The sequence below is a fragment of the Hippoglossus hippoglossus genome, chromosome 9, assembly GCF_009819705.1.
Source record: "Hippoglossus hippoglossus isolate fHipHip1 chromosome 9, fHipHip1.pri, whole genome shotgun sequence".
In the NCBI taxonomy this organism is placed as follows: Eukaryota; Metazoa; Chordata; class Actinopteri; order Pleuronectiformes; family Pleuronectidae; genus Hippoglossus; species Hippoglossus hippoglossus.
Window position 1 is genome coordinate 286522 of NC_047159.1, and position 27500 is coordinate 314021.

General features: G+C 46.1%; 4 protein-coding genes and 1 long non-coding RNA gene across 6 annotated transcripts in view; 3 read left to right on the forward strand and 2 right to left on the reverse strand.

Moving 5' to 3' along the window:
* The window catches only part of LOC117767611 (snRNA-activating protein complex subunit 4-like), a 13986-nt gene extending 770 nt beyond the window's left edge, over positions 1-13216 (forward strand). Inside the window, exons 2-21 of the mRNA XM_034595395.1 lie at positions 538-634; positions 2120-2151; positions 2330-2452; positions 3314-3454; positions 3553-3637; positions 4008-4089; positions 5012-5113; positions 5851-5923; positions 6006-6170; positions 6300-6450; positions 6535-6641; positions 6784-6878; positions 6957-7051; positions 7157-7257; positions 7465-7521; positions 7620-8966; positions 9194-9646; positions 9725-10532; positions 11473-11768; positions 12872-13216. Of these exons, the coding sequence (XP_034451286.1) occupies positions 538-634; positions 2120-2151; positions 2330-2452; positions 3314-3454; positions 3553-3637; positions 4008-4089; positions 5012-5113; positions 5851-5923; positions 6006-6170; positions 6300-6450; positions 6535-6641; positions 6784-6878; positions 6957-7051; positions 7157-7257; positions 7465-7521; positions 7620-8966; positions 9194-9646; positions 9725-10532; positions 11473-11768; positions 12872-12970 (4509 nt within the window). The 3' untranslated portion in view covers positions 12971-13216. The remainder of the gene's footprint in view (positions 1-537; positions 635-2119; positions 2152-2329; positions 2453-3313; positions 3455-3552; positions 3638-4007; positions 4090-5011; positions 5114-5850; positions 5924-6005; positions 6171-6299; positions 6451-6534; positions 6642-6783; positions 6879-6956; positions 7052-7156; positions 7258-7464; positions 7522-7619; positions 8967-9193; positions 9647-9724; positions 10533-11472; positions 11769-12871) is intronic.
* The window catches only part of LOC117767748 (endosome-associated-trafficking regulator 1-like), a 22373-nt gene continuing 3513 nt past the window's right edge, over positions 8641-27500 (reverse strand). The window contains exons 6-12 of the mRNA XM_034595599.1: positions 27469-27500; positions 27307-27380; positions 27104-27215; positions 26422-26484; positions 26184-26323; positions 25844-25935; positions 8641-8653 (exon numbers count right to left, since the gene is read on the reverse strand). The exon at positions 27469-27500 is cut by the window's right edge and continues 53 nt beyond it. Of these exons, the coding sequence (XP_034451490.1) occupies positions 25857-25935; positions 26184-26323; positions 26422-26484; positions 27104-27215; positions 27307-27380; positions 27469-27500 (500 nt within the window). The 3' untranslated portion in view covers positions 8641-8653; positions 25844-25856. The remainder of the gene's footprint in view (positions 8654-25843; positions 25936-26183; positions 26324-26421; positions 26485-27103; positions 27216-27306; positions 27381-27468) is intronic.
* Positions 15347-20245, forward strand: LOC117767756 (caspase recruitment domain-containing protein 9-like). The gene is given in 14 exon segments (XM_034595612.1): positions 15347-15789; positions 15865-15934; positions 16235-16372; positions 16455-16573; positions 16673-16883; positions 16962-17041; positions 18105-18305; positions 18842-18869; positions 18872-18966; positions 19169-19357; positions 19480-19537; positions 19629-19756; positions 19841-19899; positions 19970-20245. Coding segments are annotated over 14 exon segments (1584 nt in total). The 5' UTR covers positions 15347-15675; the 3' UTR covers positions 20064-20245.
* Positions 17050-27500, reverse strand: part of LOC117767761 — a 19151-nt gene continuing 8700 nt past the window's right edge. Inside the window, exons 2-3 of the long non-coding RNA XR_004614938.1 lie at positions 22061-22064; positions 17050-17060 (exon numbers count right to left, since the gene is read on the reverse strand). This is a non-coding gene — a long non-coding RNA (uncharacterized LOC117767761). The remainder of the gene's footprint in view (positions 17061-22060; positions 22065-27500) is intronic.
* LOC117767749 lies at positions 20828-25703 on the forward strand. 2 transcript variants are annotated; one of them, XM_034595600.1, is made up of 8 exons: positions 20828-20969; positions 22629-22852; positions 22975-23084; positions 23601-23714; positions 23802-23879; positions 23954-24049; positions 24875-25306; positions 25603-25703. In XM_034595600.1, the coding sequence occupies exons 4-8, from the start codon at positions 23637-23639 to the stop codon at positions 25675-25677; spliced, it is 759 nt and encodes a 252-aa protein (XP_034451491.1). In that variant the 5' UTR covers positions 20828-20969; positions 22629-22852; positions 22975-23084; positions 23601-23636; the 3' UTR covers positions 25678-25703. The 2 variants fall into 2 exon arrangements, with proteins under 2 accessions (XP_034451491.1, XP_034451492.1); XM_034595601.1 differs by having other exon boundaries at positions 23805-23879.

The following is a 27500-nucleotide window of genomic DNA, read 5'->3' on the forward strand; positions in this document are numbered from 1 at the left end:
TTAAGAGAACAGTAGTTAAGCTAACAGAAGTTAAGAGAACAGTAGTTAAGAGAACATTAGTTTAAGAGAACAGTAGTTAAGCTAACAGAAGTAAGAGAACAGTAGTTAAGAGAACAGTAGTTAAGAGAACAGTAGTTAAGCTAACAGTAGTTAAGAGAACATTAGTTAGAGAACAGTAGTTAAGCTAACAGAAGTTAAGCTAACAGTAGTTAAGCTAACAGTAGTTAAGAGAACAGTAGTTAAGAGAACAGTAGTTAAGCTAACAGTAGTTAAGCTAACAGTAGTTAAGAGAACAGTAGTTAAGAGAACAGTAGTTAAGCTAACAGTAGTTAAGAGAACATTAGTTAAGAGAACAGTAGTTAAGCTAACAGTAGTTAAGAGAACAGTAGTTAAGAGAACAGTAGTTAAGAGAACAGTAGTTAAGCTAACAGTAGTTAAGCTAACAGTAGTTAAGCTAACAGTAGTTAAGCTAACTGTAGTTAAGCTAACATTATTGAGGGTCCCCAGTGTTACTTAAAGACAGACATCTGTGTTCAGTCTGCTGCAGGTCTGTTGGCTCAAAGAGAAAAAATCCAGAAAGAGATCGAGAACCTGGAGAACAAGCTAGGACCCCAGAGTCCTGTCTGTCTGTCAGGTACTGTCTGTCTGTCAGTCTGTCAGGTACTGTCTGTCTGTCAGGTACTGTCTGTCTGTCTGTCTGTCTGTCTGTCAGTCTGTCTGTCTGTCTGTCAGGTACTGTCTGTCTGTCTGTCTGTCAGGTACTGTCTGTCTGTCTGTCTGTCTGTCTGTCAGTCTGTCTGTCTGTCTGTCAGGTACTGTCTGTCTGTCTGTCTGTCAGGTACTGTCTGTCTGTCTGTCTGTCTGTCTGTCAGGTACTGTCTGTCTGTCTGTCTGTCTGTCTGTCTGTCTGTCTGTCTGTCTGTCTGTCTGTCAGTCTGTCTGTGTCTGTCTGTCAGGTACTGTCTGTCTGTCTGTCTGTCTGTCTGTCAGTCTGTCAGGTACTGTCTGTCTGTCTGTCTGTCTGTCTGTCAGTCAGTCTGTCTGTCTGTCAGGTACTGTCTGTCTGTCTGTCAGTCTGTCAGGTACTGTCTGTCTGTCAGGTACTGTCTGTCTGTCTGTCTGTCTGTCTGTCAGTCTGTCTGTCTGTCTGTCAGGTACTGTCTGTCTGTCTGTCTGTCAGGTACTGTCTGTCTGTCTGTCTGTCTGTCTGTCTGTCTGTCTGTCTGTCTGTCAGGTACTGTCTGTCTGTCTGTCTGTCAGGTACTGTCTGTCTGTCTGTCTGTCTGTCTGTCAGGTACTGTCTGTCTGTCTGTCTGTCTGTCTGTCTGTCTGTCTGTCAGTCTGTCTGTCTGTCTGTCTGTCAGGTACTGTCTGTCTGTCTGTCTGTCTGTCTGTCAGTCTGTCAGGTACTGTCTGTCTGTCTGTCTGTCTGTCTGTCAGTCAGTCTGTCTGTCTGTCAGGTACTGTCTGTCTGTCTGTCTGTCTGTCAGTCTGTCAGGTACTGTCTGTCTGTCTGTCTGTCTGTCTGTCAGTCTGTCTGTCTGTCTGTCAGGTACTGTCTGTCTGTCTGTCTGTCTGTCTGTCTGTCTGTCTGTAGGTACTGTCTGTCTGTCTGTCTGTCTGTCTGTCTGTCTGTCTGTCTGTCAGGTACTGTCTGTCTGTCTGTCTGTCAGGTACTGTCTGTCTGTCTGTCAGGTGCCTGTCTGTCTGTCTGTCAGGTGCCTGTCTGTCTGTCTGTCTGTCTGTCTGTCAGGTACTGTCTGTCTGTCTGTCTGTCAGGTGCCTGTCTGTCTGTCTGTCTGTCTGTCTGTCAGTCTGTCAGGTGTCTGTCTGGTACTGTCTGTCTGTCTGTCTGGTACTGTCTGTCTGTCTGTCTGTCAGGTGCCTGTCTGTCTGTCTGTCTGTTACTGTCTGTCTGTTACTGTCTGTCTGTCTGTCTGTTACTGTCTGTCTGTCTGTTTCTGTCTGTCTGTCTGTCTGTCTGTCTGTCTGTCTGTCAGGTACTGTCTGTCTGTCAGGTGCCTGTCTGTCTTTCACTGGTTATATGAAATCATGATTTAGTTGGATAATTTAAAATGGGGATGATTCTAAATGGTTAATGTCTGATCTGTTTGTTTAGATGGTGATAACATCATCATCAGCAGTGATGAGGTCAGTAACACAAACAAGAAGTCTACACAAGTAACTACACACTGTTGTTAACTGTGTGTGTGTGTGGTGTGTGTGTGTGTGGTTTGTGTGTGGTGTGTGTGTGTGTGTGTGTGTGTGTGTGTGTGTGTGTGTGTGTGTGTGTGTGTGTGTGTGTGTGTGTGTGTGTGTGTGTCTCCAGAGTGAGCTGGGTATTTCTCTCTCTGTTGAGTCTTGTCTTCAGATGAACCTGGTTTACCAGCAGGTGGTGCAGGAGACTCTGTGTCAGCTGGAGACACTACTGACACACAACAACAGACAACAGGTCAGTACTGACACACAACAACAGACAACAGGTCAGTACTGACACACCACCACAAACAACAGGTCAGTACTGACACACACAACAAAAACAGGTCAGTACTGACACACCACCACAGTAAACAGGTCAGTACTGACACACAACAACAGACAACAGGTCAGTACTGACACACAACAACAGACAACAGGTCAGTACTGACACACCACCACAGTAAACAGGTCAGTACTTACACACAACCACAGACAATAGGTCAGTACTAATGCTAAACCACAGTAAACAGGTCAGTACAAACACACAACCACAGACAACAGGTCAGTACTGAAACACAACCAGAGACAACGGGTCAGTATTGACACACAACCACAGACAACAGGTCAGGACTGACACACAACAAGAGACACACAACCAGAGAAACCACGTCAGTACTGACACACAACCACAGACAACAGGTTATTACTGACAAACAACAACAGACACACAACCACAGGCAGCAGGTCAGTACTGACACACAACCACAGACACACAACCACAGACAACAGGTCAGTACTGACACACAACAAAAGACACACAACCAGAGAAACCATGGCAGTACTGACACACATCCACATCAGTACTGACACATAACCATAGACAACCGATCAGTGCTGACACAAAACCACAGTCAACAGGTCAGTACTGACAAACAACAACAGACACTTAACCACAGACAACAGGTCAGTACTGACACACAACCACAGACACACAACCACAGACAACAGGTCAGTACTGACACACAACCACAGACAACAGGTCAGTACTGACACCCAACCGGTGAGTACTGACACACAACCATGTAAGTACTGATAACATGTTTTCTGTCTGTAGAGGGAACTTGTGTCTCAGTTGTCTGGACCAATCAAAGAGCCTTCCAGAGAACAGCCGGCCCCCTCCTCCTACCAGCTGCCAATCAACATGTACCTGGGTCGCTTCCTGAAACCATACTTCAAAGACAAACAGACCGGACTGGTAAGAACTGACAGACAGACAGAGGGGTGGACAGACAGGAACAGAAACAGATAGACCTATAACAGCTGACCAATGAGGTTTTCTTGTTGTCTGTCCAGGGTCCTCCAGCCAATCAGGAGACGAAGGAGAAGAGCAGCAGGATGATAGGATGTCTGGACGAAAATAAAGTCAAGATTAAACGATGTGAGAAGACAAATATTTTAATGTCCTCTACGTCATCAGTGTGCACTCATGTCCTCACTGTGTCCTCAGTATGACCTCAGTGTGTCTTCATGGTCTCAGTGTGTCTTCACGTTCTCACTGTGTCCTCAGTATGACCTCAGTGTGTCTTCATGGTCTCAGTGTGTCTTCACGTTCTCACTGTGTCCTCATATCCTAACTGTGTCCTCAGTATGACCTCACTGTGTCCTCATGTCTTCTTGTTGTCCTCACGGTCTCATCACTGTATCTTCATGTCGTCACTGTGTCCTCAGTATGTCCACACTGTGTCCTCATGTTTCTTGTTCTCCTCAAGGTCTCATCATTGTGTCTTCATGTCCTCACTGTGTCTTCAGGGAGAGCTGGCAGAAGACTCTTCTGATCGACTCAGTGTCCAGAGACAGTCTAAGGAGACTTGTCCAGCCCAAACTCTCCAGGTAACGTTTCACCGTTAAGGACATGTCTTCCATCTCTGTCGTCGTAACCACTTGTACGTCTGAGTCTCATCACACTGTTGTCAAACTGACATCCTGCTAATTACAAGTTAGCAGCTACATTTAGCATCACTGCTCCACATCACCGACATTCACAAGCTAGGTCTCAATTCATGGCCCCTTCCTTTTGAGGTCGCATTTGAAGACTGATCACAGCATTGCGACTAGACTGTCCCAATTTAAGGCTCCGACAAATGTGTCCTTCCAACCCCGAGCAGCCGATGCTCACTGGGTGGATCCTTCCCGGCCCAACACATCCCATGATTCATTGTGCTTCTGTAATGGACTGAAAGAGGTAATGGTGGCAACAAGCCAGGCAAAAACATTAGAAACATTTATTTGTAAATGTAAGTACTTAACCGATCAGCTAATGGTACACATGTTTAAAAAAAGTATTTTTAATGAAAAACTATTTAGTCTGTAGCTCTGTTGCTAGGCTATGACTAAAAGGGGCGGGACAAGCTGGCGGTGCACTAAGAAGACAAGACCGTCTTGTTTCGCTGAAACAGTGTACGCGGCTGATTCAGGATGTAACCAACGTCGCCTGCGTAGATCAGGTCCTCCGTAGGATGCAGCCCCTGAATATAACAACATTGCCCAGACCACAGCTTCTTTTCTGGTGTTCGACAGATCGATGAAGAATACTTTATTGCCCCCTACTGGCTCAACATGCTGGTTTGAGTAATTGTAGTCAATTTTGTTTCTCCTCTGGATGAAGATATTTGAATAAAAAGAAGGGAAAATATCCACTGCAGTTTAGAAAAGGCCTTCATGAGGCATGTCTGTCTCTCTGTCCCACCTGTTTCTCTGTCCCACCTGTCTCTATATCCCACCTGTCTCTATATCCCACCTGTCTCTCTGTCAGGGTGGACTACCTGAGTCAGAAGTTGTCGTCAGCAGAGGAGACAAACAGGCAGAAGCTCCGAGAGCAGATCGACAGTTTGGAGAGAGAGATCGACAAACTCAGGTATGAGTCCATCCAGAAACAGGGTCAGACTGTCAGAGCTGGTCTGTGTCCTGGTCTGGATCCAGGTCCATGTCTGTGTCCTGGTCTGTTCCCAGGTCCAGGTCTGTGTCCTGGGGTCTCATTTATAAAACAGTGCGTGGGATTCATACTAAAAGTGTACCTGCGCACAAAAGCCGGAAATGGCGTACGTAAAAGAAAATTCTGATTTATAAAACCATGCACACGCACACCTGAACGCAATGTTCACTTTATAAATCACAGTCCAGTGAGTCCTGACGGAGTCGCGGCATCAAGCGATGAGAAGAGGAAGCAAAACTTTCTGACACTGACATCGAGGTGTTTGTTAGTGAGGTGGAGGTGAAGAGACATTTTATAGGACAGCAGTGATGTCACTAATAAATAACGTTCGTTTCAGGCCAGTTTTGTGCGTATGCAACGGCTATAAATGAGACCCCTGGTCTGGATCCAGGTCCAGGTCCGGTCCAGGTCTGTGTCCTGGTCTGTTTCCAGGTCCAGGTCTTTGAACTGGTCTGGATCCAGGTCTGTTCATGTCTGTGTCCTGGTCTGTGTCCAGGTCTACTCCATGTCTGTGTCCTGGTCTGGATCCAGATCCAGGTCCATGTCTGTGTCCTGGTCTGGGTCTGGGTCTGGGTTCAGAGTGTACATATACAACTGCATGAGTTATGATGTTTGACATGTGTCACTGACCGTGTCATTCTCTTACTTTGATTGGTAAGGACGAAGGAGGAGGAGGAGCTGATTGGTGATCGATACGAGGAACATGACTGGGAAAAAATCTCCAACATTGATGTAAATCTGAGATTCAACTAATCACGTGTTGACGAAGAAACAGTCGTCAGCCTGCCAGTAACAACGTGTCCTCTCTGGTCAGTTTGAAGGGACGCGGGAGGCCGATGACATACAGTGTTTCTGGCAGAACTTCCTTCACCCGTCAATCAGGAAGGTTGGATGGAGTCAGGAGGAGGTGGAGCAGCTGAGAGACATCAGCAGGAGACACCGAGAGAGACACTGGAAGAAGATCGCTGAGGAGCTGGGGGTTAGGACCAGTCTGTCTTTGTAACCTTTCTGTCTCTCACACATCTGTCTGTTTCTCACCTGTCTGTCCATCTCTACTGTATGTCTTTCTAACCTGTCTGTCTCACCTGTTTGTCTGTCTGTCTCTAAGACGGGGAGGACAGCCTTCATGTGTCTTCAGACTTTCCAGCGTTTTGTGTCAGACTCGTTGAGACGAGGTAGTTGGACGCCCAATGAAGACGCTCTTCTCCGGGATCTGGTGGACAAGATGAGGATCGGAAACTTTATCCCCTACACTCAGAGTAATGACATCACTGTGACATCACTGTGACATCACGTCTCTCCATCTCACTGATAGTCTGTCTGTCCACCTGTCTGTCTCTCAGTGAGTTACTTCATGGAGGGTCGTGACCCCCCTCAGCTGATCTACAGGTGGAACCAGGTTCTGGACCCGAGCCTGAAGAAAGGCCTGTGGACCAAACAGGAAGACCAGGTTGGCAGCTGACGGGGCTTACAGGAACACCTGGCGTAGCTTAACAAATACCTGTCCCCAGGAAACATCATAAAAAGTGTCCTCATTGTGGACAGTTTTTAGAGACATCATCACCTCAAACTGTTGCCTGTCTGTCTCTCAGCTTTTGTTGCGAGCTGTCTCACGTCACGGGGAGAAGAACTGGTGGAAGATCCGGCTGGAGGTTCCTGGACGAACCGACAGCGCCTGCAGAGACAGGTGAGTCCTGATTGGATGAAGGATCATAGAGACAGAATGTGTTTGATCTCTTCCTCTTCATGTGTTGTGTGTGTGCAGGTATCATGACTGTCTGAAGTCGGGGACGAAGCGAGGAGCATTTGACAAACAGGAGCAAGAGCTGCTGCTGCAGCTGGTGGAGAAATATGGCGTCGGTGAGTGTCACACATTTACTGAGAGCCTGATGCTGACTACTATGGGTATTGTCCTGTCCAGTGTCTTCAACATCCTCTGATGATAAATGTCCATCTATGTGTCAGGTCGCTGGGCGAAGATCGCCGCTGAGATTCCTCAACGTTACGATGCTCAGTGTCTGAGAGAATGGAGGAAAGTGAGCAGACAGAGACTTTGTCCTGCTGAGGTGATAATTTTCACACCTAAGTTCCTAGAGTGAACTTCAGTCAAGAGAAAATGTATTGAGTTGAAAAAATATGATTAATGTTGAAAAGAGGAATGAAAATAAAGCAGAATAATGTTTAAGTCTCCATGTTTTAAGGGTCTTACCGAGGGATAGAACATTCCACATACATGAGAACCGCCTCTGACTGATGTAACTCTGTGTCAACAGAAAAATAGAAAAGCTAAAAACCCACAAACAAGTGGAGATGGAAAGAAGAGGAAGAAGGTAAACATCAGGAGGAAAGTGAAGGAGGAGGAGCTGAGCAGTGAGGAGGAGCCGGAGGAGGAGGAGGTGGTGGAGTACATGGACAGTGATAATGATGAGAAGAAGTGAAGGAGAAGGAGGAGGAGAAGGAGAAGGAGGAGGTCGTTGAAGTGGATAGGACTGCACATGTAGAGGATGAGGTGGAAGAGTACACCTGCCCTTCGATGACTGAGTGGATTCCAGATGATAAAGCAGAACATTTCTCCTTCCTACACTTTAGACCAGTGTCGATACCTTCTTCCTCCGATGGCCACAGAGGGAAGCCAGTCCGCTCAACCATCGTGGGTAAGTTTGGACGCTCTGTGATCATTGGACCAAATCCACCAGAGCTGCAGTGGGAGGAACGTCACAGAAGCAGCACCATGATGATGGTGTCACCTGACCAGCTCCAAGCCCACCTGCACTACCAGGCGGCCGAGTGGAAAAAACGGGGCTTCCGGCCAAAAGGGAAACAGATGGGCCGATCCATGGACATGGTACTGAGGTACAAGCTCCAGGCTGCCGTGATGCCCTGGATTGGTAACCTGCTGATCCCGACTCAAACCAGACTGACTGTGGCCGATGCCCTGAGGGAACAAGGAGAGAAAACCAAGCTCTCCTCTACTCCTGTCTTCCAGCTGCTGCTGCAGACCATGAACGTGGACGTCATCGGGTGCAAGGAGATGATAGAGCAGAGGAAGAAGAAAGTGGTGTTTCCGACTCCGCCCCCAGACCCTTCGTCTGTCCGCAGGAAGGATCCGCGCACTGTTGCAGGAATCCTGCAGCAGAGGGAGCAGCAGAAGGAGTTAGACCTGCAGCACAAACTGATCCTGACGCAGCTTCACACTCTGCAACAGCAGCAAATGATGCTCAAACAACCATTCAGAACACAGCAATTAGTTTATCTGCACCAACCTCAGAATCTACCCCCTCAGACTCTCCCTCCTAGCATCCCGTCTCAGAATCGTCCTGGTCTTCCTCAGATGTCTCATCTGTCATTTCCTCAGAGTGTCTTCATTCCTCATCCTCTTCTCCAACCTCAGAAACCTCTTGCTCCCTCTTCCGACACATCCCATTTGTCTCCATGCCGACCTCCTCCTGTGGGCGTCCTCACCTCTTCATCTCCTCCTCTTCCTCCTGTCTCCATGGTGCCGATGCTCCAGAGTCCTACCAGCTCCGCCTTAGTCCAGAAAAAGACTGTACCATTGACTCAGAGCTTCAAAGTTGACCAGTCCTCTTCCCCTAACCCAGCTGTTTCAATTGGTTCAACACTGGCCAATCAACAAGCTGTTCCATTCGTACTCCCAACCCTCGCCACCCGTCCTCTCCCTTCCTCCAGTGGTACGACAGGTGTGAATGACGAAGGACGGAGGAATCTGAAGCCGAGTCAAAGGGCCAGAGCTCTGAAGGAAGCTACTAAAGCCAAGGTAACCACATTTTTACTATTTCCTGTTGTGAGACTTAACTAGAATCAAACGTTCACTTAGACACATAGAGGGACTGATTAGATTTAAGAGGTCAAAGGTCACGGTGACCTCATGAGTCTAAGGGAAACAAAATGTGTGTGGACTGAAACTGCTTTAGTTGGTGGAGACAAACAACCACATGATGGTGATTCCGAATAAAACTGATTTAGCTTTTTTGCTTGTTTCAGACTCAAAACAGGAAGAAATCTGCTTCATCCTCCCGAAAGATGACTGAGACCCAGAAAACAAACTCTCCCCCTCAGACTGGGGTCCTCCCTCCTCCTCAGCATCACACTGCATTCTTAAGTTCAAGCTTATCTGCTTCTTTCCACAGGGACCATGACTACTTTATTCATACTAACCCCCCCCCAAGTCAACCAAGTTCTGCCCCCAAACGGCCAGACCCCAAACACTGTAAATCTGACCCCGTCCCAGAGACGCCTCCCAAACATCCCAGCAGAGGAATAAAACGAAGGAGGCGGCAGGAGCAGGACGGGGTGACGAGCAGTCAGGATGTCCAATGTACAGATGGGACAGGTGACCCCGGGGCCCAGGCTGATACAGGTGCAACCCAGGAAGGAAAAAGGGTTCGGAAGCTAAGTCAGAAGGCCAGGGAGCTGCAGAATGCGACTGTAGCCAAGGTTTGATCTGTTGCCTCCTATTTGTCCATCTTGTCCTCACATGTCTCCTCCTGTTTGACTCCTGTTTTTTGTTTCCAGGACGAAGCAAAAAAGAAGAGGAAGTCTTCTCCTTCAAAAACTCGCCCTCGTACGTCTCGCTCTAAAGAGGAAACTGTCGATCACCCCGAGCAACCCACACTGCATTTACTTCCTGGTCAGTCGATATGGGTCATGACTCCTGGTGGTCTGGTCCAACTCGCACTAGCCCCGCCCCAACCCCATCAGCAGGCATTAGTGCCGAACCCCACTTTTCCACCTCCACCTGGGAATAGTCCAAGACACCAACTGGACACGCCTCCTCTGAGATTCAAACCACCACCTGTACCATATGACCTGACCATCCCCATCAATCTCCCTGCTCCACCCACTCATCCTTCTAAGCCCCTGAAACCTGTCCCAAGCCCAGGTTTGTTCCCCCTCCGCTCCTGTTACCCTCAGACTCCTCCCAAAATCTTCCTGCCCTATAAGGGTGCAATCAGAGTGGACGAGGCCGAGCCACCTCCCCTCAGGAGGGAGGCGCTTCAGTTCAACCCCTCACTGATGTTCCTGGAGCCTCAGGAAGCAGTGCGTGATTGGCTGAGTGGGCGGAGAGGGGTGGTGGTACCAGGAGCAGGCGTGGCTCTGCCCTACCTGCCGCCATTTGCCAGCACTCTGAGCACGCTCAGTGCGCTGCTTCAGGCCAGAAACTCTTTGACCAAATCATCTCTGCAGCTGCTGCGTCAAGACTCTGAACCTCGGCACTGCCAAACCAAAATCGTGTCTGACAACAGTTCAGAAAACACCTCCAGTCAGCTTCCACCCGACCTGCCAGACTCCACCTCTGACCTCAGACCAGCCGAGCAACCAGGTAACGCTCATCTGACAGGTACAGGCTGGAGAACTCACCTGACGTCCAGGCGACTTCTCTGGTCAGGTGAATCCGTGTATCATTCGTTCTTTTTATATTCAATTAGAAAACCCAAATCGGACAATTTTAAAAACAAGTCATTGTTTTGTTATTCATTTATGAATCTGATACCAAAAAACAATTAACGGTGTGTTTTCGTAGTTTGGATTTTTTGCTCAGATCAAAAATAGGAAATGAAACAACGGGTCAAGGGCCGAACTTGATTTTGATATTTAATTTGTATGATTTGTGTGACCTCGAAGTCAGATTACTCGGATCAATAAATCATAAGCGAAACGTTGTTAAAACCCAAACGCCGCCTCTTTCCCACCGTAGTAAGGTGGACAACAGGCTACAAGCCTGTTTTTATCAATATGAGCCATCCTCTCTATGGACAGGCTGTGAGACTAGTGCGCAGGGACCGTCCAAAGAAAAGAGATTTTACAAAAATATTCAATTACTTCACTCTAATACTGTGTATTCTCACCAAAACTACATGGATTCAGGTGTATTTTCAGATTTATTCTCAGATCAGCAGAGCAGCCAGGTAACGCTCATCTGACAGGTACATGCTGGAACTGCGATGGTTTGACGGTGTGTCTGCCCTGTGCCTGGGACAGTGGAGAGCTGTGCATGACTCCCTGGTGTCTGCCCTGGTACCCCGGCTTGGTATACCCCCCCCCCCCCTCAGTACCACCACTTAATTAGTTTTCAGCCATATGCAGTTCCAGCAAAAAAACAGAAAAACATTTGCAGTGATGACGGTAATGGGGTCAACCTCACGATAGGCATCACATGACCGTGGTATTTCAGTAATGCGGTTGTCGTAACAGCCCTAGTACATGTTCTCAGGTCAGGTGGGTCTTAAGGTGTGTTCTCAGGTGTTTGTTGTTTCTCCCAGCAGCTCCCTCTGTCAGCTCTGACGTCCTGCAGGAGGAGGAGGAGGAGGAGGAGGTGCTTGTGGCGGCAGTGCGTGAGCTTGTGACAGAGCGTTTCTCTAGTAACCCCGCCTACCAGTTGTTGAAGGCCCGCTTCCTGTCACTCTTCACTGTCCCCGCCCTCCTTGCTACCATCCAGCCAATAACAGAGAAGACTGTGGCTCGCCCAGCCACTCAGGAGGAGGATGAGGAGGAGGAAGAGGAGGAAGAAGTGGCAAAGCTGAAGAAAATCAAAGAAAGGGGGCGACAGAGAGCACAGGTGAGATAAACAACTCGTGTAGGTAAAGTTTGATTTGATGATAAAAGTTACGGTACCACTAACAGCCACTAGATAATAATAAATAAAAAATAACTTCATAACAACCACTGTCAATGGTCACAGACGTTTCAGTGTCAGATTTCTGTGGTCTCTTTTCCAGCGAGATTAGAACTAGATGTCATCAAATCTTTCCATATTTTATTCTACTGGTCCTCGAGGGGGTTATTCCATCAAAGTAGCTTAACTAATCCTGGCTTAAGTGAAAAGGTTCTGTTTGAATTAGCTTCAACTTCAGACTGTGGATATGAAGCTGTATAATATCAGATCTGTTGGAAATCACTACAGAACATTTACTGTGAATGAGCCTGATGAAGTTTGTGTGAAGCCTCTGACTCACTGACCCAATAAACTTTATTCTGTCACATCGCAACAAACACAAACAAGGACGTGGCAACAAGATAAAGTACAAATACTTCAGTATCAAAGAAAGAGAACCTGAGAATGAAATGAGGGTTGGAGAAACAGAAGTTAAAGAGATGTCAGAATAAATTCACAGTCACAGTCGACTTTGAATTGGTGATGTTTTCATTTCTTTTTCTCACAGCTTGAAAATAGTACCTAATAAACAGTTCAACTAAACTTTGACAAACACTTGTTTCAACCGAATGCCTGGTACTGAGCAGGCTAGCTCTAAAGTATAAGCTACCATGGTGATTGAGCACGAATTGGTTTGAGCCAGAGTCACGGAACGAATCTCTCACTTAAATAAACCAGAATTATCAAAGAAAACCAGGATTAGTGTTCAGCCACTTTGATGGAATACCCCCCCCCCCCCATCTCTTTCCTCATTAGATGTTTTAATCTTGTATGTGTGGATAAACAAAAGGACACATTTTATCACCTTGTTTTAATGAAACCAATAAGACACAACATCAAACTTAATGAAGCTCTCATGGACACGAGTCGCCTGTAATGAAGTAAAAAGGGTTACAATCAATATAATCAATTATAAATACAACACGTGTTTATCTTGAAGTGTGTGACAGTGTTCTCACCTGCTCAGGTGAGTCAATGTTCATGAAAATATTTAATTTCTCCTCCAGGGATCTGTGCTGATGTGTGACACGTCAGGAGCGCCAGCCAATCACTTCTCAGGAATCAACGCATCCGCCGCTGACCAGAACCGGCCAGTAGAACCCTGATCACACAGATCTACGATCACATGTTCAGATCAGTTCAATGCTCCTCTTTATCCTGGTTCAACAGCTGTTCATCTGAAATGATCTGATTTCTTCAGATTCATTTTGAGATTAGTTTAAAAAATGACTTTTCATTAGATGACAAAAAACATTCCTACTCTCGTTCAGTTTTAGTTTTCGTTGTAACATTAAAAATCTTAAAACATTTCAGATCTGGTTTCAGAGCTCATAGATAACAACCAGTAAAAATAAATATAATACAAGAAATAAAACCTTTAATGTACTGACGAGAATTTTAAAGAGTCAAAAAAAACATGTCACTTTAAAAAGAAAAAATGTAGATTTTCTGCAGTTGGAGAAAAGTAAATCAGGTCAGAGCCTCATGTTGCACTAAAATATGTTGAGAAGTTTTAATTTACTTTGAAATGTTTGATGGTTTTGAGCTGATGGTTTTGTAATAAAGAAAGTTTACATGAAGCAGTGTCTTCACACTTGTGACAACTGATGTTTGACTTCGACTGTAACAACAAAGTGGACTGTGAGGACACACTGGACTGTGAGGACTCTGTAAGGACATTGGACTGTGAGGACACAGTGGACTGTGAGGACTCTGTAAGGACACAGTGGACTGTGAGGACTCTGTAAGGACAGTGGACTGAGGACACAGTGGACTGTGAGGACTCTGTAAGGACACAGTGGACTGTGAGGACTCTGTAAGGACAGTGGACTGTGAGGACACAGTGGACTGTGAGGACTCTGTAAGGACACAGTGGACTGTGAGGACTCTGTAAGGACACTGGACTCTGAGGACTGTAAGGACACACTGGACTGTGAGGACTCTGTAAGGACATTGGACTGTCAGGACACAGTGGACTGTGAGGACTCTGTAAGGACACTGGACTCTGAGGACTGTAAGGACACACTGGACTGTGAGGACTCTGTAAGGACATTGGACTGTGAGGACACAGTGGACTGTGAGGACTCTGTAAGGACACAGTGGACTGTGAGGACTCTGTAAGGACAGTGGACTGTGAGGACACAGTGGACTGTGAGGACTCTGTAAGGACACAGTGGACTGTGAGGACTCTGTAAGGACAGTGGACTGTGAGGACACAGTGGACTGTGAGGACTCTGTAAGGACACAGTGGACTGTGAGGACTCTGTAAGGACACTGTACTCTGAGGACTGTAAGGACACACTGGACTGTGAGGACTCTGTAAGGACATTGGACTGTCAGGACACAGTGGACTGTGAGGACTCTGTAAGGACACTGGACTCTGAGGACTGTAAGGACACACTGGACTGTGAGGACTCTGTAAGGACATTGGACTGTCAGGACACAGTGGACTGTGAGGACTCTGTAAGGACACACTATGGACTGTGAGGACTCTGAAAGGACAGTGGACTGTGGGGACTCTGTAAGGACAGTGGACTGTGGGGACTCTGTAAGGGCACAGGACTGTGAGGACACTATGGACTGTGAGGACTCTGTAAGGACACTGGACTCTGAGGACTGTAAGGACACACTATGGACTGTGAGGACTCTGAAAGGACACTGGAATGTGACGACACAGTGGACTGTGAGGACTCTGTAAGGACAGTGGACTGTGGGGACTCTGTAAGGGCACAGGACTGTGAGGACACTATGGACTGTGAGGACTCTGTAAGGACACTGGACTCTGAGGACTGTAAGGACACACTATGGACTGTGAGGACTCTGAAAGGACACTGGAATGTGACGACACAGTGGACTGTGAGGACTCTGTAAGGACAGTGGACTGTGGGGACTCTGTAAGGACACTGGACTGCGAGGACACAGGTGACATTTGGACCATCCTGTTGGTTTCTGGTTTCTCCGTCCGTAACTTCTCAGTTTGACACATTCTGCTTTTCTTGGTTTAAACGGAAATGGTTTGTATTTATAAAGATCTTTTCTCGTCTTGCTGACTCAAAGCACTTTCTGCCGTTCACCTGTTCACACACACACATCACAGAGCATCTATTAGCAGCACCTTGTTCTATCAGGGGCAATTCAGGGTTCAGCATCTTGCCCAAGGACACTTCGGCATGCAGATGGGGCAGACTGGGGATCGGACTGCCGACCTTCTGGTTGGAGGACGACCGCTCTACCCCTCAGCCGCAGCCGCCCACAACAGCCGCCAGTTTAGTTTCACTTCAGGAATCAAAGTCAAATGTGAAAAAGTTTCTGTTTCCTCTTCTGACTTCTCTCATTTTCACTTCTTCCTCTTTGTGTCGACATAAACAGCCAATGAATAAAATGTATGGACGTGGTTCAGTAAACTAACAGAACCACATCGTCAGTAAACTAACAGAACCACATCGTCAGTAAACTTACAGAACCACATCGTCAGTAAACTTACAGAACCACATCGTCAGTAAACTAACAGAACCACATCGTCAGTAAACTAACAGAACCACATCGTCAGTAAACTAACAGAACCACATCGTCAGTAAACTAACAGAACCCGATGTGACACGATTGGTCAGTGAACTGCATCAGTGCCAGTCAGAGAGGGAGGAGACTGAGGCAAAAACAGGTAGTGAGAGGAGAGACTTCCTTCTCAGAAACAGACTGAGACAGACGGTGTCGGTGCGAGTGTCCATTGTGTGCTAGTGTGTACTCATCGCGTAGTGTGTACCTCACAGAAGTGAATACTCATATTACTGCAGTAATCAGATTACTCATCATGGACTCAGTGAGTGAGGATGACATCTGTTGGCTACAGTTGGATGATTACAGGATGTTGCTCATCAAAACAATCGAACCTTCAAGAATCACCCCCTACCTCCGACAGTGTCAGGTAACTCCTCCTTCTCTCCTCCACCTGTCCCTGCTCCTCCCTCTCTGATTTGTTGTTTTGTGATGCTGTTGTCAGGTCATCTGTGCTGAGGATGAGGAGCAGCTTTTCAATGATCCCGCCCTCGTCATCAGGAGGAGAAAAGTTGGTAAGAAATGCATCATCTGCTACTATAAGAACTCAAACCTTCTCCCAGATTTTATTCTTACATTTAGGACTCGTTCACACCAACAGACTTTTCAGTTTAGTCTAGACCCAAATTTCAGGTGTGAAAGGTTCCCTCAGACCACGGTCCAGACCAACGCACCGTAATTTAGTCCAAAAGAGGTGTTCTGGGTCTGGATCAAACTGAGCCATGGTTTGCAGACGGGGGGAAAGGGTTACTGGGACATCCAGAAAATAAAGAATTAAGTAATCCAGTCTAGAGGTAACAAATGCTCCTTTACAGGAGCCCTGCTGGACATCCTACAGAGGACAGGGGTCAAAGGTTACACAGCCTTCCTGGAGAGTCTGGAACTGGATTATCCTCAACTGTACAGTCGAATAACTGGGAAGGAGCCGAACAAGACCTTCAGCATCCTCATTGGTCTGTCTGTCTTTTAGTCTGTCTGTCTCTGTGTCTGCCTTACCCTCCATGTCTCAATTGTTATAATGTCTCTTTAATTTAGACACAGCAGGAGAATCTGGTCTGACTCAATTCTTGATGTCGGAGCTCAGCCGCCTGCAGAGGGCGTTGCAGGAAGAGAGGAGACGCCGCCAAATGGCTTGCTCTGTCGCAAAGGAACAGGTTGGCATAGCAACCACGTTACTAAGGAAGAGGTAGAGAAGGAGCTCACGAAGTTCTTTGCTGACTTGCTAAACCTTCATGCTTTGTTATGGCCACCAGGAGGCGTGGTCTCAGCAGCAGCAGCTGCGGGACCAGGAGCTGAGGAAGCTGACTGAGCGGGTGCAGAAGGTCCGGGAAGAGCGCGAGCGGCTGAGCGACGAGGTGAAGCAGCTCAGAGATCACAACTACAGTCTGATGGCCGACATCAACACTCTGAACCAGGAAAGGAGCAACGCCCTGCTGGCCAACAGAGACCTGCAGATAGAGGTGAGCTGACCTCTGACCTCTTATCACCCCTAGAGAGGGCTGATGACCTCTGACCTCTCTGTGTGTGTGTGTGTGTGCAGGTGGAGCGTCAAAAACTCAGTGCTACAAGCTGAAAGTCAGACTCGACTGCTGAGACGACGAACACTGAGGCCACTGCAGGAGGTGAAGTCTGACACTGCAACTCTTCATCCTGTTCATCTTTCTTCTTCTTTAATATTTCCTCCTTCTTCTTTGTTCAGTTCATTTGCGGGTGGCAACCAACGTCAATAAACCCAACAAAGAAGAAGGAGCACTGTTTACTGATTTCTTTTTTTGGAAAAAGGACGTAAAGCTTGTGGCAACAATGCAGTTTTGGTGGAAGATAGATTTCAAACATCATATGATTGTGACCCCTAACCCTATACAGATGATCCAAAGATCCTATCACAGGAAGAACAGGTTCTGGTTTCATTAAACCAGACTTTTCAGTGAAAGGGATCAGATCATTTGTCAGTTCACACGCTGGAGATGCTAACGAGAGCAGCAGCATTACAGTGAAGAGTTAGAAAACAGGAGGTTGTTCTGGGAACAGATTCATGTTCAGCATTAATGTTGTTAAAGTCATTTTCATCAACAATAAGATTTAATGAGATATTTGAGAATCCGATTTCAAAATATGAATATTTCATGCAGATACCAGCACACAGAGGAATAAAGAGCAATGAAGGTGGATTTATTATCTAAGAACTGAATCATGAAGAAGTCATGGACATTTCACTCAGTAAATCTGAAGCAGAAACAATATTTGATTTAATATGAGTGGTGGTGGTGATGCACCTTTACGTTGGTTGCCATCCGCCAATAAACCGAAGAAAGAAGAAGTTAATTAACGCTTCAACTCACCTCTGCTTCTTCAGGTTCAACACAAATCAACAGTTTTAATTTCTTACACCTCAACTGACTTCAGTTTCTTTCAGCCTCAAAACATCACACTTATAATACTCACAAATAATATTTTGTCTTCAAATCTCAGATGCTGCCCCCTGCTGGTGATCTCACTTCAGCTTCTTTCAGTAATCTTACTGAAAATTCATCTGCTTTCATTCTCCAGACATCATCTGACACCGTGTTTAAAAATGTCACTTTGAAGAGAAAAGAAAGAAAAGAGTTGATACTTTACATGACCAGAATTATGTGCGATCATGTGAGTAGCTCAGCGACTGACTGTTGACAGGTGTGTTTTCAGAGCAGGAGTCTGGCTCTGCCCTCGGAGACGTTCTTCCATCCAAACAGAGGGGAGGAGAAGAGGGAGGAGAGTAAAGAGGAGAAAGAAAACACGGACAAGAAAGAGGAGAAGGAAGGAGATCCTGCTCCTCAGATGAACCTCCTCACTACAGTGTTGAGACTGAGACGAGATCTCCACAGAGCAGAGGACCAGAGCTCTCGGGTCAGAACCAATTTCATTCCTTTCAACAACACAAACTTTATTCCTCTGCGCTGGTGACACCTAGTGGCCAGAGGATTCATGTTTTCAGGTCGTCCGTCCTATTCCTGTGAACACAAGACCTCAAGAACTTTCTTCAAATTTTGTACAAGCTTAAGTTAAACTCAAAGATGAACTGATTAGATTCCAGTGGTCAAAGGTCAAAGGTCAGTGACCTCATATGAATCTTAAATAAAAGGAAGGTGACTAAAACGGCTCTGATTGGTGGAGACAAACAACCACAGGAGGTGACTTTAGTTACAAATGTTGCTGAGAAAATTCTGTCACCTGAACTTTTCGGAGGCTTTTATTGTGAAAGAGCTGGAGGAAGTGCTGAATTTGACAGAAACCAGGAAGTCTGTTTGTCTCGTGCACACAACATGTCTGATTATTAGGCTGAAGTAAATGTCCACATGTCTCACTTCTGTCTGATTTCCTAAGTAGAAGACATGTCAGTGAGATCAGGCGGTCGGGGTGATGCTGGGTGTGTTTGTTTTCAGAGTCTGGAAGAGAAGGAGGAGCTGGAGTGTGCTGCACTCAGCTGAAGGGAGACACCAGGATGTACCGTCAACGAAACAAACAAACCCTCAGACAGCTGGAGGAGGTGATCCGAGAGAGAGACAAGGTGAGGAGTCCTGATCCACCTGGGTGGGTGGGGTGGATGCTGATTGACTGATTGACATGTCACTGATTGACAGTGACATGTCTCTTGTTTTCAACCTCCATGTGTCACTTCCTGTCCCTGTTAAACCACAAGACACCAGGAAGGTTCTCCAGTTCTCTGCTTGGAGTCTGCTCTTTTAGAACCATCTCTCTGATTGTTGCAGGCGCTGTCGTCGTGGGCGGAGCAGCAGGAGGAAGTGCGGCTGCTCCTGCAGGAGAAGGATCAGTACAGGGAGCAGGTTAGACAACTCACCGAGCAATCTGATAGGCTGGAGATCCTCCTGCTGAGGTCACAGGGGGAAGAGCTACAACGGAGGACACACCTCCGCAGACTCACCTGCAACACTCACCAGGTGAGAAGGAGGATGTTGTGATTGGCTGATGCAGCTCAGACTGACAAGTGTGTTAATGACAGCAGGTGTGGAATGTAATGATGATGTCATGATGATGTCATGATGATGGCTGTCTCATTCAGTGGGAGAGGAGTGTGAGCAGTGAGGAAGAGGAGGAACCGACAGAGAAGACAGTAGAAGGTCAGAGTTGTATGTGACGTGTTGCGTCCTGTCATGTGACGTGTTGCGTCCTGTCATGTGACGTGTTGCGTCCTGTCATGTGACTGAACAGGAAGCAGTGAGGAGGTTCACAGTGAGAAGTTGCAGGAGCCTGAGGAGGCATCAGCTCTGCAGCAGAACAGTTCTCCTGTAGGAGGCGCTGCAGAGTCTGAACTGAAGACCAGCCCTACTGCATCATGGGTAATACACCAGATGGTTCTTCACATCCTGTCTTTCTGTCTCTCTCTCTCTCTCTCACATGTCTCTCTCTCTCTGTGTGTGCAGGAGAAGCAGACAGACGACTGTCTCACCTTCAGGACTCGTCCGAACTTCTTCTATCGCAGGTGAGTTCAGATTCATTTCAGCTCTGGAGAAAATGCAGCTTTCAGCATGTTTTTGTTTCCATGACAACAGGAAGCAAGCACTAAGGTCAAAGGTCATCTGTAAGGAGTATGCAGCCAGTAACCTTGACGATAGCAGCAGCAGTGACATCACCGAGTGGGACTGAGCTCCCCTGAGATCACATGATCAAATCTGAGCATGACATCACTGAGTGTTGAAGATGTCAGAATATTGACGATTGATCACAAACATTTCGTAGTAAAAGTGTCTAATCACATCAGTTATAATAATAATAATTATAATAAATCAATAAAGTATTTACTGACAAACGTGTTTCATTGGTTCTCTTGTGTGTGTGTGTGTGTGTGTGTGTGTGAGAGAGTGTGTGAGAGAGTGTGAGATCAGAACGTACAATTTTCTCTGTGGACCATGAAGGTGCCACAGGCTGGTTGTCATGGTGACAGGTAAACGTTAACAGTCTCTGGGATGATGTGTGAGATCAAAGCAGTTTACAGTCAACTGTTCGATGCTCAGGTGGGTCAAAGGTCACTTTGATAACCCGGGTCAGTTAGACCAGGTCTGAGTTTGAGCTCTTGTTTATGATAACTAATGTAGCTTTGTCAGCTAATGCAGCTGTGTTAGCTAATGTTGCTTTGTCAGCTAACGTAGCTATGTCACGTTAACCCTTTGATACACAAGCTATGCAAACCCCTTCTAATTTACAACGTGTGTCAAAAATGACCAGTATTCATTTCCTGTGTTATTTCATGCATGGCTGGATGTTTCTTTGCTTTATTCTTTTATAGCTTATTCTTCCTTCTTCATTTAGGAGAAGGCTCCTTTGATGACATAGAGGACTCATTTTCTATGTCATCAAAGGAGCCTTCTTCATGCAGCAGAGCTGGTTCCAAGACTCACCCCCATCTCCAGCTTGATCCTGTAGAACAAAGTCTAGGACCTAGACTCTAGTTCCTCAGCCTCAGAGATTTCAGACTCAGAATCAAGACAAAGAATTGCCTCCTCATCTTCCTCATCCTGTTCTTCATCCAGCATCTTTGTGACCATGTCAATCGTAAGTCTGAAATGATTGCGAGCAGCCAGACTGACACTCTGGATAGAGAAAATCAAATGCATATCAATCAGTCTATTAGGTATAAACTGTTATTTGGAGTTTTATCTTGTTGATTGTTATGGTTAGCTAGCCAGAAAAGAAGCTAACTAGCTGTTAGCTAGTTAGCTTCTCTTTCTCACTAGTAATGGATTGTAAAATAAGACTCACATGCATCAGATGTGTGAAATGAATGGCAGGTGTCCTGTAGTGAATACATACTGTAGTGTGTGTGTGTGTGTGTGTGTGTTTAAAAGTGATGTAGAAATACACAATTTACATTTGTTTATAAAGTAAGAAAGCAAAATAATGATTTGTGTTAATCAAAAACAAGATATTTAATGAACACTTAGAATATTAAATGATAAGATATATTATTTTAAAAATATAGCAAAGAAACCACTCATGCATGAAATAAAACAGGAAATGAATACCGGTCATGCTTGACCCATGTTGTGCATTAGAAGGGTAGAGATACAAAATGGCTTTTATTCAAAAAGTAACAAAGGAAACAATAAAATAAGGATTTCTGATGATCAAAACAAGTAAATTGGGGAATACCTAATTGAGACTATAGGACGAGAGTTAAATATCACGTGTACGTTTGGACGTAGATGTTAGCATGTGTTAGTGGCCACCAGCCGATGTTAGGGACATAACTCTGCACCTTAGTGCCCTCACGTGCTTTGGGCTTGTAATCAATGATACAGGTCGAACTTGAGAGTACGTTGAGGCTAAAGGTAAATCTGACTGGCTACTGGCTTGTATGGCAGCACTATGAAAGTACTATGAAAACCATGTGGCTGCTCAGTAGATCGGACATCATTACCTCTTTGCCTTTTTAAACTAAACACTTTTCCCTTTTAATAATAAGACAAGATGGAGAATACGTAATGAACGTTCTGCCACACTAATTAATGCCTTCTGCTAGTTGATGTAATCGGATGTTCGGGACATGTCTTCAGCTGTGTACCTTAGTGTCCTCAGGTGTTTCGGCCTTTTAATCACCAGACACCCTCTTCTGAGGCCGGCCCCCCACAGGTTGATCTGGGTACAGGTCTCGAGCATCCTGGGGCCCAGTTGGGATCTTTCCTCCTGATCCAGAGCCGTTGGCTGCAGCGTTCTGCAGTGTGTGATGTTTCTGTCATGGTCTGGAGCAGGACCTGTCCATGGATCCCAGATCTTTGAGCAACCTGATGGTGGATGTTGGAATGAAACTCCTGCAGCCGACCTTCACAGGTCCAACTATTGCTTTCCAGCCACGATGCTCTGCCTCCCATTCCATGTCTGCATCGCAGCCTTTTCCTCTTATTCATCAGCATTATCCTCACAGGGTTCTGTCAGTTCTACCAAGTCGACGAGGAGCAGGGTGTTGGACCAGAGCATCAGGTCTCAGGGTGGTAGTGACTATATGTGATGGGACTGGGAGCCGCTGGCCCACGTCCACCAACATCTCCCAGTCTCAGGCTTTCTCCAAATACTGAATGATGAAATTCATTCAATGCCAAGATATAGAAAATAAAAACTGAGCCGGGTCACATTTGACCCATGTTGTGTATCAAAGGGTTAATGTAGCTATGTTAGCTAATGTAGCTTTGTCTGACTGTCTCTCTGTGTCTGTAGGTTCAACTGTCCAGGTCTCTGTTCTCTGGACAGAGTGACACGAGGACAGACGAGGACAGCAGGTAGACAGGCACATAGACACTGAGGTGTAGGGACAGACGGGTAGAGACAGTCTCAAGCTGTTGACATTGTTGTGTCTCTCAGGTAGTTGTGTTGTTTGTCCAGCAGGGGACAGCAGGTGGATAATGATGTTGATGATGTCAGCAGACTTCCTCACACTGTGGGTTCGTATTTAATGATGAAAAACTACAGACGTTCCACTGAAACTCAGTTTGATATGAAATCGGAGTGAGAGTGTCACTATGTGACGACCAATCACAGCTGGAGCTCATCCTCTTTATTTCAGTGGTCGAGTGTCCGAGCTCTGACATCATCCAACGTCTGGCGGAGAAAAGGCGGGAAAAACATGACGACGCTCTGAAACAGCTGGAAACTGAACTGACGCAACTCAGTCAGGTAGAATATATATGTTACATATGTTATACATGTTATACATCAACTGATGACGACTTAATAAAGATGACGACACTCCTGAAGTGAAGCTTAAATATCTCAGATACAAACGGTGCCATCTTGTGGTGATGACGTCATTTACAGTCTGTGCAGTAGTGATCGTGTTATCGAGGCCCCGCCCACACACACTCTCAACCATCCTGAGTCGGTCTCAGTTGTCAATCATGACGAATTCAAACCAAAGTGATCAGAAACACTTGAACAAACATCAGAGAGAGAAGAACGACCTGAAGTGACAGAAACATCTTTGACAAACTTTTATTTAACGTCTAATTTGATTTTGTGGTTTGCTCCATGTCCCATCTTTTAACATGGAGGAGGTTTATAACCTATACTGCAGCCAGACACCAGGGGGCAATAGAGATGTCATGCCATCCATGTTTATTTACAGTCTGTGGATACACACACACAACACACACACACACACACGTTCACAGGCTCCACCCTCTACTGTTTCAGGTGTGTGAGGCTCAGGTGACGTCTATCAGTCAGGAAATGATGTCGACTCTACAGGAAGTGAACGTCAAACCGAAAACACCTAAAGACACACCCATACATCCCGTCTATCTGCAGGTAAACACACGGTATACATATACATATATATGCTGTGTGTAAGTGTTTATATGTATAATATATATATGAATATGATGTGTGTGGCAGCAGCTGCAGGACGAGATGAAGAGAATCATGGAGCTGAAACACAAACTGACAGAATGTGAGAGTCAGTGCATCAAGCAGGTGAGTTTCCTCAGGGTCAAAGGTCAACACTGACGTTTCATCAGGGTCACATTCTAACAGCTGTGTGTTTGTAGATCAGAGCTGTGCTCAGGAAATACTGCCACCTGCTGGAGAAGATCAGCTTCCTGCTGCCACCTGATGTCCACAGACTGATCCACAGCATAGCCACGGTAACTTCTGACCTCTGACCTCTGACCCGGGTTCATTCTCACAACAACATTTACACACATCTCACCCTCAGGGAGTGTTTGCTCCATTTGTTTACAGTTGTTTGCACTAAAATTCAGTTACTCTTCCTCCTGTATAGTTATTTGCTGATTGAAAAAAGACTATAAATTCTATTTGATTCAGTTGTTCAGTATTACTGGACCATAGAACCTCTGGCTGGTGTGCACATTCAAACACAAGGATCCAAGAGCCATTTACCCATTCATTAGTGGTGAAGTTGATGAAGGGATGGAGGAAGGGTAGGAAGGATGGTGTAATGGATGTTTATGTTAATGCATCCTCTAGGTTAAGAAATAATGCTTCAGGCCTTCCTTTGGTCTGGTGTGGCAGCAGTGTCTCAAACAAAGGTTTTTGAAGAGGACACACACTTATATAGCCTCCCCTTCTCTAGTCTCCTCCCCTGTGACAGGTGATACTCTCCGCCCACTCCCAGTCTCAGAATAGACATTTGGTCTTGAGATTCTTGAACACTGATGCTGCTATATATAAACACCTGTATATAAATATTTCTCGGAGAAAGAAGCCTCTTACAATTTCATTGAACCTGAGTATGGTGACAAGAAAGACCTTGAAACTTTAGTTTATGTTTCAAATAGAATCATATTCGGACCCTGTTCTGAATTTAAAATGATCATTTAAAAAAAAAACAATGTATCAGGATGCATCAATATATTCTAATGAGCACATCATAGTCGTCCACGTCCAGAACATTTGTCCTCTGAGAACCTGAGGAACCCTGACACACTTCTCCTCTGTCTCTGTGTCAGATGGTGAACCAGTCTCTGCTGGTGAACCGTCGCAAAGTCGCCCGTCTACTGCTGCTCCTCCTAACACCAGCAAAACCTGTCAGCAGCATGACTAGCAGGTGGGTGGAGATTCAGGTTATAGACAGGTCCACACAAGTGGAGAATCAGGTTATAGACAGGTCCACACAGGAGGAGAATCAGGTTATAGACAGGTCCACACAAGTGGAGAATCACGTTATAGACAGGTCCACACAGGAGGAGAATCAGGTTATAGACAGGTCCACACAGGTAGAGAATCAGGTTATAGAAAGGTCCACACAGGAGGAGAATCAGGTTATAGACAGATCCACACAGGAGGAGAATCAGGTTATAGACAGGTCCACACAGGAGGAGAATCAGGTTATAGACAGGTCCACACAGGTCCAGAATCAGGTTATAGACAGGTCCACACAGGTCCAGAATCAGGTTATAGACAGGTCCACAGGTAGAGAATCACGTTATAGACAGGTCCACACAGGAGGAGAATCAGGTTATAGACAGGTCCACACAGGTCCAGAATCAGGTTATAGACAGGTCCACACAGGTCCAGAATCAGGTTATAGACAGGTCCACACAGGTCCAGAATCAGGTTATAGACAGGTCCACACAGGTCCAGAATCATGGTTATAGACAGGTCCACACAGGAGGAGAATCAGGTTATAGACAGGTCCACACAGGAGGAGAATCAGGTTATAGACAGGTCCACATAGGACTGTTCTGAATGTTGTGTTTTATTGTTTTACAGCGACATGATGGAACAGAACCTGATCTCAGAACATCGTTGACAAACTGTTTAATAAAGTTTATATTTGAAGAATAACGTCATGACATCATCTTCAGTCTGGCACTGATACAGAATCTATCCAATCAGCAACCTGCTGCTGTGATGTCATCAAAGCAGCTTTCTATGACGACCACGTCCTCACGTCCTCACGTCCTCACGTCCCACACGTCCATCACAGCTTCAACACTCTGAGATTTTATCAATAGAACGAAGAAGGTGAGACACGAGACGAAGAGTCTCCGCCTCTCCCAGCAGCTGACTGAAGAGAGACAGGTGAGAGAGAGACAGGTCATAGACAGGTCCAGTTACTGTGTGTTGTATTTAGTAAATCTTGAGAAGCTGTTTTTATTTTATGGATCTTTCAACTTGTTTATGGTTTAAGGAGCGAAGTTAATCGATCCAATGTTATTTGTACATTGGATAAGTGTCAAAGGGTTAGGCGAGACACCTGTTTACCTTGTGTTTGCACACACACACACACACACACACACACACACACACACTGACCGGATGGAGGAGTGGGCGTGGCTTGCCATCTTGTTCAGGTACTCAGACGCCACCAGAGCAGTTTGTCTCATCGTCATGACGACCTGAGACTCTGCTGCCTTCAGACCATCGTTCTCCGACCGCAGAGACTCCACCTCCACCTGACACGCGCACACGCACACAAATGTACACACTCACTCCAACTTGCATCATGGGAAAGGTTTTTAATAAATCTGATCAAATGAAGTTTTCTGACTACCTGCAGCTGTTGAAGCTCCGCCTTCAGTTTACTGACGTTGTTCTCTGCTTTCATCGCTCGCTTCTGTCACACACACATCAATTCAACTTTATTTGTACAAAGACAACAGATATTATCTCACCTTCACTTGTTTTCAGACATGAACTCTGAGATTTGGCTCCAGATTTTCTCTCTTTCACACCTGAACAACTCAGCAGCAGATTCTCAGGCTTCATGCGCTGGGGGGGGGGGGGGGGGGGGGGGGGGGGGGGGGGGGGGGAAATCACATGTTTTCCACTTGAACAAAGTAACTTGCTTCATGTTAACGCTCCTGTGATCTCACTGTGAGGCCCCGGGGCCACACACACAAACTCTCTCTTTTTCACCAGAGACATTTGTTTTAGTTTCTTCATGTTTGTGTCCCGTGTTAGAAGCTCCTCCCCCCCCCCACTCAGTGAATCAGTGGAGGATCCTCTGCTGTGTTCACACTGCTCCTGGACTTAGACTTTATACAGGAGCTCAGGAGGAGGAAGACAAACTGAGTCTGATCCTCCAGAGAAGATCCAGAGAACTGAGGAGCTCAGTCTGAAGCTGCCCCAGTGAGATAGAGACGATATTATGATATTATGAATGATATTAGAAACACTTTGAGGGACATGAAGTCACAGATAACTGGTCACCTGACACCTGTGGTTCAGCGTACCGTCATCAGGTGCAGGTTCTGCTCCACAGAGTGAACCATGCTCTCCAGATCCTCAGCCTCCTTCTCATCCTGACGTCTCCTCTGGAGCAGCTCCTCCGATAGCTCCTGCACCCTGACCAGGGGTGTGGGGGTCAAACAGAGGCATGATGGGTAAATACTCTGTTTTCTATTGATCAGCTGGTGTGTGATTATTGGGCGGTCACCTTCGTTCTTTAGCATCTGATCTTCTTTGCAGCTCTCTGATGGTTCTCCTCAACGCCATGTTGTCCTCCTTCAACTGTAACACATTTCAAAATAAAAGCCCTGTTCAGATTTATGTCTCTTTTAACGCCAGATTCCTTTTAATTTTAAAGTGTGTGGGTCACCTGTATGTCGCTCCTTCTCCTGAAGGAGTTGA